Source organism: Haliotis rufescens, unplaced genomic scaffold (genome assembly GCF_023055435.1).
Source record: "Haliotis rufescens isolate VD_foot unplaced genomic scaffold, xgHalRufe1.0.p SCAF_15, whole genome shotgun sequence".
Taxonomy (NCBI): Eukaryota; Metazoa; Mollusca; class Gastropoda; order Lepetellida; family Haliotidae; genus Haliotis; species Haliotis rufescens.
Window position 1 is genome coordinate 16,661,827 of NW_025963835.1, and position 12,629 is coordinate 16,674,455.

Here is a 12,629-nt window from a genome sequence, read left to right on the forward strand (position 1 = left end):
CCCTGTTATTCGGATTGGAAGCGTAACTAGCGTTGTCTTTGAAATGGTCGGATTAATGGATGAAAGAATCATGGGTACAGAATACTTGAGTGGAAGTAACTGTCTGGAAGGTGGAGTTCTGGACAAAGAAGGTCCAGCCTTGACGAGGTTGCACTTATTTTAATGTATTTTACCACTTTCTGGAAACCCTGATGTGAGTTTGTATCCTCCCAGGAAAGTGGGTGTTGAAGGGTGACCTTGACGTGTACACGCGCACCGCCTCCAAGTACGACGACATCAGACTCCTGCATCTACCCAACGTCCGCTTCTGGTCAGTTCACATGCTTTTTCAGTTGCAATTTTAACAATTACCTTTATTCATAAATGTGCCAATTCATACTGAGTGTTGATTTTGTTTGAAATTTTTTATATTTCCTCAGGTTTTACAACACATAAAAAAATGTTTGTTGGTCAAAACGAATAAATTGTTCTTCTCCTCCTTCCACAGTAAAGTGTTTTGTCCAACAAAAAGGACCAGGCCTTCCTTAATATTAAATGATTGATCCTTTACCTTTAACAGTTCCAAGTCAGAATAGGTCTTCAGCAACCCATGCTTGCTGTTAAAAGGCGACTCTGCTCGTCGTAAGAGGGTGTTCAGGCTCGCTGACTGGTTGATGCATGTCATTGTGTGGATCAATGTTCATGATATTAATCACTGGATTGTCAGGTCCAGACTAGATTATTTACAGACCGCTGTCATATTGCTGGAATATTGCTGAGTGCGGCATTTAACAACAAACCAAACCAAACCAAAACCCAATTGGTGGATCGAAGCTCATGAAGTCAATCACTGGATTGTCTGGTCCAGACTTGATTGTTTACAGACCGCTGTCATATAGCTGGAATATTGCTGAGTGCGGCATTTATCAACAAACCAAACCAAACCAAAACCCAATTGGTAGATCGACGCTCATGAAGTCAATCACTTCATTGTCTGGTCCAGACTCGATAATTTACAGACTGCCGTCATATAGCTGGAATATTGCTGAGTGCAGCGTTAAACAACAAACACATTCTGTACCTGTGATGATATGTGCCTGTGTCTGTGTGCAGTGTTCGCCTGGAGTGGCTGTGTCTGGGAGGGGCCAATGACCATCACTCTGTCATGCCCTGCGCCCCCGACAAGGTCCCGGACTACTCCATGGGGGTCAGTATCACCAACATGTATCACCAACATGTATCACCATCAATGTTTATCAGATGCAACTGTACTCAAATTCCACCTTCCGTATTCGACGTAATAAGCGCCCAGGGTGCTCTCAAAATAAGAAATAGGGGGCTCTTATTAGAATATTACTTTGGTGGAAAAAACAGAGTTGAAAGATTTCGTGGTTTATGCTGACAGTCTGAACTGTTTATATACGACAGATACATTTTTCCAGAATTTAATTGCCCATAATTAAGGGTGCATATAACACATGAGTGTGTATTACACATGAATAAGTAAGTCTTGTGTACATTGATAAATAGGAAGAGGTGCTAATTGGGATTGTTCACTTGCCAATATATTAGCAAATATTGCAGTGGGCGCTTATTAGAGCGGGGCGCTTATTACATTGAATACGGTAGTACTAAAATTCAGAATTTTAACAGAATTTATTTTGCATATATATATATATATATATATATATATATATATATATATGTCTGAACCATGTATACTGCAGTGAACCATCTTGAAGGTGAAGTCATGCTTGATCCAGGTCATAGTTATAATGGCTGGTGTCTTTCCTTGATGATTCTGCTATGATATGGCTCGAATTTCACCCTAATACTCCGTTCACATGTACAACATTTGGTAATGTAAGTAATTTTGCACATGTGTAACTATACATACGTGTGTATATGTAAATTTACTATGCGTTCACATGAAAATCAACTTAGGTACGTAAAAAAAGTATGTAAATTGTGTAAGGCACACATATTCGTCAGTCTGTTTAGGACTTTCAACACATAACAGGTTGTTTTCCAATCAAAGTTGAATGAGAAGAGTGTTTTTTCGTGAAGCAACATGTGTTCGATTCAATTTGTACACAAAGTTTTGACTCCTTGAAACCAAAAGAAAACACTGTCCGCTCAACTCTGTATATAAAAGTTGGCAACTGTTGACAATTAGTTTGCTGTTGGCAAAAGAACAGATATTAATTAGATCATCCTTTTACGTTAACATAAACGTTCACATTGCAACATATACACACAGTGCAAATTTACATTTACATTTGCACCCGCTCCAGACATGATGCAAATTTGCTCCTGGTGTAAATATACAAACATGAGTAAACGTGTTCACATGACATGTATACTCATGTATGTATTTCTACACACATGTGCACATGTGCACACGCATGTATAGAGGCGCATGTGAACGGGGTATAAGTCGTTTCATGGATCATTATTGTCAAACGGTCCACGTGGATGGGTGTTTACAATGTTGTCACCCAATTACGCGTTAACCAAAGATATTTGTGTGTCATCATGACCTCATATTGACCTGTCAGATCACCCGTTTGTTGAAATATGAACGGGTCATAAGAGCAGCAAATAAACCAATCACATCACCGGAAATTCCTTAAAGTTGTGCAAAAATACTCCTTATAATTATGTTTTCCTTGTGCAGCAGTGAGGTATGATGTTGTACAAGATGCCACATGCATGTGAGACGTAATGGTGTGCTCCATCCTCCAGGAGCACGACTCATTCCGGGCCTTCCGGTCGGAGAACTTGAACCTGGACATCAGTCTGGACACCAAGGACACGTCGGAGGACGACCCACGGATACCCAGCTGCACCTGCTACGCCAGCACTCTGCGCTTCCTGGACAAGATCAAGGTGGCCAACATGCCCCATTAACCTACCCCAACATACCCATCAACACACAACAGCAACATCCCACATCAGCATACCCCAACTACATCCCAATCCAACACTTGCACTGTTGACACATCAACCTTTATCCCTCTGAAGCAAGTCTCTTTATAATTGTACTTATGTCTCGACCCATGTATTAAACACAATCCAACACTTGCACTGTTGACACATCAACCTTTATCCCTCTGAAGTAAGTCTCTTTATAATTGTACTTATGTCTCGACCCATGTATTAACACAACCCAACACTTGCACTGTTGACACATCAACCTTCATCCCTCTGAAGCAAGTCTCTTTATAATTGTACTTATGTCTCGACCCATGTATTAACACAACCCAACACTTGCACTGTTGACACATCAACCTTCATCCCTCTGAAGCAAGTCTCTTTATAATTGTACTTATGTCTCGACCCATGTATTAACACAATCCAACACTTGCATTGTTGACACATCAACCTTTATCCCTCTGAAGCAAGTCTCCTTACAATTGTACTTATGTCTCGACCCATGTATTAACACAACCCAACACTTGCACTGTTGACACATCAACCTTCATCCCTCTGAAGCAAGTCTCTTTATAATTGTACTTATGTCTCGACCCATGTATTAATACAACCCAACACTTGCACTGTTGACACATCAACCTTCATCCCTCTGAAGCAAGTCTCTTTATAATTGTACTTATGTCTCGACCCATGTATTAACACAACCCAACACTTGCACTGTTGACACATCAACCTTCATCCCTCTGAAGCAAGTCTCTTTATAATTGTACTTATGTCTCGACCCATGTATTAATACAACCCAACACTTGCACTGTTGACACATCAACCTTCATCCCTCTGAAGCAAGTCTCTTTATAATTGTACTTATGTCTCGACCCATGTATTAACACAATCCAACACTTGCACTGTTGACACATCAACCTTCATCCCTCTGAAGCAAGTCTCTTTATAATTGTACTTATGTCCCGACCCATGTATTAACACAATCCAACACTTGCACTGTTGACACATCAACCTTCATCCCTCTGAAGCAAGTCTCTTTATAATTGTACTTATGTCTCGACCCATGTATTAACACAATCCAACACTTGCACTGTTGACACATCAACCTTCATCCCTCTGAAGCAAGTCTCTTTATAATTGTACTTATGTCCCGACCCATGTATTAACACAATCCAACACTTGCATTGTTGACACATCAACCTTCATCCCTCTGAAGCAAGTCTCTTTATAATTGTACTTATGTCTCGACCCATGTATTAACACAATCCAACACTTGCACTGTTGACACATCAACCTTCATCCCTCTGAAGCAAGTCTCTTTATAATTGTACTTATGTCTCGACCCATGTATTAACACAATCCAACACTTGCACTGTTGACACATCAACCTTCATCCCTCTGAAGCAAGTCTCTTTATAATTGTACTTATGTCCCGACCCATGTATTAACACAATCCAACACTTGCACTGTTGACACATCAACCTTCATCCCTCTGAAGCAAGTCTCTTTATAATTGTACTTATGTCTCGACCCATGTATTAATACAACCCAACACTTGCACTGTTGACACATCAACCTTCATCCCTCTGAAGCAAGTCTCTTTATAATTGTACTTATGTCTCGACCCATGTATTAACACAATCCAACACTTGTTTGTGTAGACATCTATGAACGTGGATGATTTATCTGAAATTGAAGTTGAGTGTTTAGAGAGATTCCACTGTAATCAGATTTATTATCCCCAAGGTATCAGCTTGTCTGTCCATCCATCCATCCATCCATCAATCCATCCATCCATCTGTCTGTCCATAATCAATTTTTTGTCTGGATCTTTTCTCTATTAAAAATTAATAGGTATTCTTTCATGAAATTCTGCACACACAAAGACCAGGTTGTGAACTGGTGCCCTTTGCTATGTATGGAATTGTTTAATTATTTTTTTTTTGGTTTTTAGTTTTTCAAATTCTTGACATTTTAATTATTTGTTACACCGCTGCTTCTTTACATGTTATCAAAATTTTTTATCACGTTATCATGATTATTCATATTTACATCAAATACAAAGTTCTGAATCCCAATTCCATGGTCTTGTTTTGAGATCTACATAACTACTCTTGTATACAGACAAACAGATTAGATAGAAATACTCTCATCAAGTTGGACAGATAACTCTTGTTTAACTGGCTGTAACAATAACATGGTTTGTTCTTCAGAATTGGTAGGGGGGGTCTCATCTTCTGATGACACTTGTATTATGATGCTGGTGATCTTTCACAAGGCTGTGCAGCTCCAACAAAACACTATTTATAACTCCTGTTTGCTTTTAACACTACTCTGGATCCCAGACTGTATGAGTAGAACAGAACAGAACAGAATTTATTTCCCATAGTCTGGCCATGAGGCCAATAGTACAGATGGTTGGATAATATCACTTCTCGGCCTTTTGGCTAAGATCAAAGTGTAGTATGAGGCTACACAAGGATGATCCTGTGTGACACCGGTGCGTGTTGTTTCAGCAATGTATGTTCAGCACCACCCGCCCCGTGAGACGAGGGAAGCTGTTCAGTGTCAAGTCTCCCAGGAAGCTGCAGCTGACCAGACAGTACAGGTACACCGCAGGGGCTGCTCTAACTAAACGTTCAGTGTCGCCCGTTGAAAACTTCATGTTATTTCTTATCCTTTCATAACATATTACAATTTCCTTCTTCACTTCGAGACCCGTGAAGATTCCGGGGTAGAATAGGTCTTCAGCAACCCATGCTTTCCGTAAAAGGTGACTATGCTTGTCGTAAAAGGCGACTAACGGGATCGGGTGGTCAGGCTCGCTGACTTGGTTGAAACATGTCATCGATCCCAAATGCGTGGATCGATGCTCATGATATTAATCACTGGATTGTCTGGTCCAGACTCGATTATTTACAGACTGCCGTCATATAGCTGGAATATTGCTGAGTGCGGCTTTAAACAACAAACCAACCAACCAACCTTCTTCACTTCGAACACAGAACACAGAATAAAAAAATGCTCTTTTACATCCAAGACACCCGTTGCCCTTGGTTACTGATCAAAGTTATCTGTCCTTGATCCTTCACTTTCCTTCTGATCTTTGTTTAATTACTGATTTTCTGATTCATACCTCTTTTTAAGTTGGTTTAACTGTAAGTGAAGCAGCCCTTACCTAAAGTGTTTCATTTTACATTACAATTGTTGCAAATATAAGAAGATGATGTCATCCATTGTTTATAATGTCACAGATAACTTTATCGTCAGGTTGGACTCTTTATGTGAACGACCGCCTCCGTGGTCTAGTGTTAGAGCATCCGCCCGGAGAGCAGAAGGTCGGGTGTTTGATCCCCGGCTGCGTCATACCAAAAGACGTTAAAAGATGGTACTTGTTGTTACCCTGTCTGGCGCTCGGCGTTAAGGGGCTAAAACAAGGACTGGTTGGCTCGGAGTCAGTATACTGTGTCTGAGGGGGGTATTCATGTTAAACTGCGGCATGGTATCTCAGTGTGCTAGCACTATAAATCGGAATCAATCCGGACAAGTACAAGCAGCCACACACACACACACACGTACATGCATGTCGCTTTATAAGTGCAATAATCTTGGACGCGACGTTAAACCCCATTTCACCTCACCTCACCTTTATGTGAACAGCAAACCTGTAATTTGCTCCATCTTCTAAACAAATCTTGACTGTCACTGACAACTTACCGGAGCGGGGGAATTAATTTATGAGAGACAGAAAATCCATACTTTCTTGGAGCAAGTATATTATTGACTGAAATATTTGATATTTTACTTTCCAGAAAAATCAAACTACATGTCAACTTTCATCGCTTTGAGATTTGTTACAAGATGTCTTTCTCGAACCAACATGGTGGTGAGCTGCTGGCAGACTCCTTCGTTCTTCACATGTGCAACAAGCTGACGCTGGTTCCTATAGAGGATGGCCTGTGTCATCGTCCCCAGGCTGACTGGAGCGTCCGCTACCTCAACTGTGAGCTGGGCACCACCAAGCTGTGGCTGTGCAAGTCCCGGGCAGACAGGGAGGAGGAGGAGGTACAATTGTTGGGAAGATTTCTGCCCCTTCCTCCTGCTTCAAGTTTTGTCTGGCTTAGGGCTAGCCCTGACCCTGACCCTTTCCATAGCCCTGACCCTGACCCTTTCCATAGCCCTGACCCTAGCCCTGACCCTGACCCTGACCCTGACCCTAGCCCTAGCCCTAGCCTTGACCCTGACCCTGACCCTAGCCCTGACCCTGACCCTGACCCTAGCCCTGACCCTGACCCTGACCCTGACCCTAACCCTGACCCTAGCCCTAGCCCTAGCCTTGACCCTGACCCTGACCCTAGCCTGACCCTGACCTTGACCCTAGCCGAACCCTATATAAGAGTTTTTTTTAATATTATTTCTAGCCAATGGTCTGTTAGCCTGTGACCAGTAAATTATGCTGAGGACAAGTAAAAATCCAATGATATTATTCCTTATTGACTATTAGTATTTGAGGGCTGTAATTCTGAACCAGTTGTCAATGCTTCAATTTTGCTACAAGTTGGAACTGATTGAAACTGACAAAATTTAAACATCATAAAAGTAGATTTCCTTGTTCAAGCAGGACTAGCTACAAATTCTGCGGACCAGTGAAGTAAGGTTTACACTGTGGTGCTTGACAACGGTATAAGGATCTATACCGAAGTGTCGCCTTTACAGAAGTTGTTATCCATAAAATGTGTCTACTTTGTCACCCGTCAACTTCTAAGTAATGCCTATCAAACAATTTACACTGTCAAAACTCATTCAGGGGGCACAGGTGGCCCAGTTGTCTAAGGTGCTGTATTTTGCTAAAAAGAGTTAGGTCCCCTGGGCATGCCAGAACCTGTGATCGTGGGTTTGAATCCTGGTTGGCCCCGAATGTTTCTAGGTTTGTCAGCACCAAACCCATGCTTGTGGGCTTCAACAATATGGTAAACGTCTGTATCAGTTTGGGCTTTCCTCCCACATCAAGCTGACACCAGTGACATAACTTGAATACTGTTCAAAGCGGCGTTAAACTCAACTCACTCATAACTGATTAAAAGAAGAAAATAATTTTGTCAAAATGTTTCAAATGTCATTGCCTGTGAGTAGACCTGTCTTGTTCAGTGCTGGAGAGTGGATTCATTGTGATTATTGATTTGTGATTCAACAATTTCTCTTCTGTATGCATGGCATATACAGACTGGAATATGTATTTCAGATGAATGTGTCCATTAGGAATCCCTTAGAGAAGAGTTTCTTCATGAGCATCGCGAGGTAGGTGAATGACAGTCCTTCGTGGTACATCTGGGGAATGGCCGCCCCCTGTACAACTCTGCCCTGTGGTGTTTCTGGGTTTGAAGTGGTCCTGGGGCGGTCGGGTAGCCTAGTGGTTAAAGCGGCGTAAAACCATACTCCCTCACTGAAGTGGTCCCAATAAGCTATGCTGGTTGTTGTAAGAGGTGACTGTATGACCGGGTGGTCAGGCTGGGTGACTTGGTTGATAGTGTACCATCCTACCTCGATAATGTTCATAATATTAGTCACGTATGATTACAGGCTACTATCATATACCTGGAATACTAAACAGACTCACATGCTCACAAACACAGATGCAATCCAAATTGTGTTGTTTTTTTATTGCTCATACCATCAACCAATCATTTTTGTGTGGTTCAGAGTTATATAAAACCAACAAAGCTAACTAACATGTATGCTGTAGACGCGGCATTATGCTGTATCAGTGTAGCATCACGGCCAAAACTGCATGTCAAGATCACCTATGAATTCACTTACCGTATTCGACGTAATAAGCGCCCGGGGCGCTCTCAAAATTAGAAATAGGGGGCTCTTATTAGAATATTATTTTGATGGAAAAAAACATAGTTGAAAGATAAATTTTGTTGTTTATGCTGACAGCCTGAAATGATTATGTACGACAGATATATTTTTCCAGATTTTAATTGCCCATAAATAAGGGTGCATATAACATGTGTGTGCGTATTATACCGAATAAATAAGTCTTGTGTACATTGATCAATCGGAAGGGATGCAAATTGGGCTTGTTCACTAGCCAATATATCAGCAAATATCGCCGTGGGCGCTTATTAGAGCGGGGCGCTTATTACGTCGAATACGGTATTCTGAAGAACTTCTGACCCGTGAAGATCCGTGTTAGAATAGGTCTAAGAAGTGACTTACATGATCAGGTGGTCAGGCTAATTTACTTTTTGATACAGTCATCGTATCCCAATTGCATGGATCGATGCCCATGATATCAATCACTGCTTTGTTTGGTCCAGACTTGATTATGTACAGACCGCCATTCTATAGCTGGAATACTGCTGAGTGCAGTGTTAAACAAGAAACAAACATTCATACAAACAAACTGAAGAAGTTATCATGAGGACCTATGATTTTGAAAATGATCATATGTTGTATGGGGCTTCTCTCGATTCCAGAGTGTCCTACCAGAGATCTGATGCAAGCAGGGAGAACGAGACTAAACTAGGCAGCATGGAAGCTGTAAGTCACATTTCTAGGTCTTCAGAAGTAGAACAAAGTTGGCGGGGGATATAGAAACGGGCTCCGTCCGTCCGTCACGTTTCGTTTCCAGAGCATAACTCAGAATCCATTCAATATTTTTTCATGAAATTTGCAGGTCTGTCAAGTACATGCTGAACTGGTGCCTTTTGCTATTTAGAAATTTTAGAAATTTTTATTTTTTACGTTTCCATGGCAACAAGATGGACTTGGGGGCCAAGCCACGTTAGTGGCAAACTCTTGTTTATTTATATGTCATCCTGAAATCAGTCCTTGAGTAAACCTGAAGACAAGGACAATGTTTCACTTCCAACCTGTCACCTCCAGGACGAGCCCCACCAGCGTGTGCAGATCTACGACATGAAGGGTGCCTGGACCAAGAAGAACCGGAATGTCGTCATCAACTTGTACGACAGCATCCAGAAGGCCCGGACTCTGAGGCGGAACGTGTCGTCCGAGGCCCTGAAGGGTTTCAAGGTGGAGGACAGTCAGAGGGTGAGGAACTCAGTCACAATCACTCTATGTTACATGAGTACAGCCCATCACACAGCTAGATTATTTGAATAATGATATTGTTTACCTGCCAGCTCAAGATGGATGTACAAGCATTAGTAGGTCATTAATCTTTTTCATGTTAACTGTTGCGATGACCAGGCCCTCATTCATCCAGATACTCACCAGAACCGACCAACAAGAGTAAACGGTGTTTATGCATAACAAACTTATTTTATAGTCCCGTCCATTTGTTGTATGTATGCTGTATATATGCTTATAACAAACTACGGTTATTACGAACTAAAATTAGTGGTCCCTTTGAGTTTGTTATAATTGTAGTTTACTGTATCTTGAGGGTATTGGGGGGCACGGGTGGCCCAGTCGTCTAAGGCGCCGGGATTCACTGTGCAGAGTTGCATCCCTTGGGCACGCCAGAAACCTATGATTGTGGGTTTGAATCCTGGTTCGCCCCCATTATGTTTCTAGGTTTGTCAGCACCATACCCGTGCTCGTGGGTTTCACTGAAGTGGTAAACGGCTGAGACCTGCATCACTGGGGGCTTTCCTCCCACATTAAGCTGACACGCCGTGATAGAACTGGAATACTGTTAAAAGCGGCGTCAAATACAACTCACTCACTCACAAGAAGGTATTGGGCTAAGGCTCACCAAATGACTTTCAAAATGCTAGGATCATTTACAAAACTATCCACAACTATTCCTCAGATATTTCATTGATCTCACAACTACAGCTGGTATGATCACAGAACACATTTAGGCAGGGTACAATTCCCCATTGTATATCATCATCAGGGAAAGCACAGGTGGCTCAGTGGACCAAGGAGCTACATTTCACAGTACAGAGTTGTGTCCCTTAGTTGCTAGGATCTGTTGATCATGGGTTCAGTTCTCTAATTTGCCACAAATTATGATTATTGATCAACACCATATACATGCTCTTGGGTTACATCTGTGCAGAGTTGCATCCCTTAGCCTTGCTAGGATCTGCTTGTGAAAGCCCTGTACATGCTGTGAAATATCTGAAGTACTATTCAATGCAGCATTAAACCGTATGTACTCACTCACACTCTCTCCCACCATAGATACAACAAACCTTGTGATGCCTTGTGAATGAACACATCAATTAAAGGGGCCGTCACACCATGACATTCTGGTCAACGTTCTCTGAACATTTCAATCGTTCAATTTTTGAGCGTTCTAGAATGAGGATGACACATCTGGCGTGTGATTAACGTGTGCCTAACTCAGGACTAGCGTGTGTCTAACGCACGAGAAGCGTGTAACAGCGACCAAGTAAGATACCCCTGAAAACCATTAGAGTGTGCTAACGTGCCACTGGCGCGCGACGAACGATTTGTCAACGTTAGACGAGCGTGTTGAGCGTGTGACTAACGTGTGAATAACGACAGAATGGCGTCTTGCTGGCGTGTTATTTTTACGGTGCGCTAGGGGACCGTTCAGCGGTCGTTGACAGGTCGCCAGTGAGTCGTTCAATGCAAAGCAAACGATTAGTAACAACCAAGTAACGACTGACTAACCATAGCCGAACGCGTGCAACGCTCGGCGAACGTTAGTAAAACGTTCCACGAACGTTCTTAAACGTTCTTCAGTGTTTAAAATTAAATGTTGAAGAACGCTGGTCTCAGTGAGAACTTTTGTGCATGTTCAAAACTTTTTTTTTCCGGACCAGCATTCTCCGCCGATTCCCGGCGATCACTGACGTTCACTAGCGTTCACACAACGCTCTTCGGGCGCTATCCCAGTGACCATGGGCGACTACCAACGTTTCCTCAAACGTCATAGAACGCTGACCAGAACGTCATGGTGTGACGGCCCCATAACTTAAATTATTAATTATAAATTATTAATTAATTGAGGGAACTTGTTTTGTTTTTCAATTTGCAGAAGAGTCGTTCCTCATCCTGTATCAGCCCGAACTCACCATTTACGTCGGACTTCGGCCCGAGTCAGACAAAGATGCAGTCTGGCCACGCCTTGTCCATGTTGATGAAGCTGGTGTCGGAGTCCGACAGCAAGTCTATTGCCTTCACAGAGGAGGTGAGCACTATAGATACAGGTCTCCAGTACCTCAGTCTTGTCCAGCAGTCACTCAGATTGGGATGAGAGTGATCAGGCTGCGTGGCGGGGCAGATTGCATCCTGATGGCATGGATTAATGTTGTGCATTGAGTTACTGGTTTGCCACATCCAGGTTATTCAGCTTAGATATTGGCACTAGTCCTGTAGTCCTTACCAAACTGCCCAATAGCAAAGGTATCCTAAGGACTAGTAGAAATTGGCCCATTTTAAGGGTTTTGCTATATGTTATCATTATAAGGACTAGTGGACAAAAACTGTTAGTTTCTAACCCTGGTTATTATTACCGGCCAACTGTGAAATGTTACTGACTGACGTTAAATAGTTGGTTGGTAGGTTGGTTTGTTGTTTAACGCCGCACTCAGCAATATTCCAGCTATATGACGGCGGTCTGTAAATAATCAAGTCTGGACCAGACAATCAAGTGATTGATATTATGAGCATCGATCCACGCAATTGGGATCGATGCTCATAATATCAATCACTGGATTGTCTGGTCCAGACTTGATTATTTACAGACCGCCGTCATATAGCTGGAA

At 42.3% G+C, this 12,629-nt stretch overlaps 1 protein-coding gene across 2 annotated transcripts in view; it reads left to right on the top strand.

Annotated features, from left to right (window-relative positions):
- LOC124138704 (protein KIAA0100-like) overlaps positions 1–12,629 on the top strand; it is a 100,079-nt gene that overhangs the window by 60,765 nt on the left and 26,685 nt on the right. For both annotated transcript variants that reach the window (XM_046505510.2, XM_046505512.2), the window contains 9 exons: positions 214–310; positions 1,093–1,186; positions 2,725–2,868; positions 5,433–5,524; positions 6,729–6,981; positions 8,159–8,214; positions 9,399–9,462; positions 9,808–9,975; positions 11,900–12,052. In XM_046505510.2, the coding sequence (XP_046361466.2) occupies positions 214–310; positions 1,093–1,186; positions 2,725–2,868; positions 5,433–5,524; positions 6,729–6,981; positions 8,159–8,214; positions 9,399–9,462; positions 9,808–9,975; positions 11,900–12,052 (1,121 nt within the window). The remainder of the gene's footprint in view (positions 1–213; positions 311–1,092; positions 1,187–2,724; positions 2,869–5,432; positions 5,525–6,728; positions 6,982–8,158; positions 8,215–9,398; positions 9,463–9,807; positions 9,976–11,899; positions 12,053–12,629) is intronic.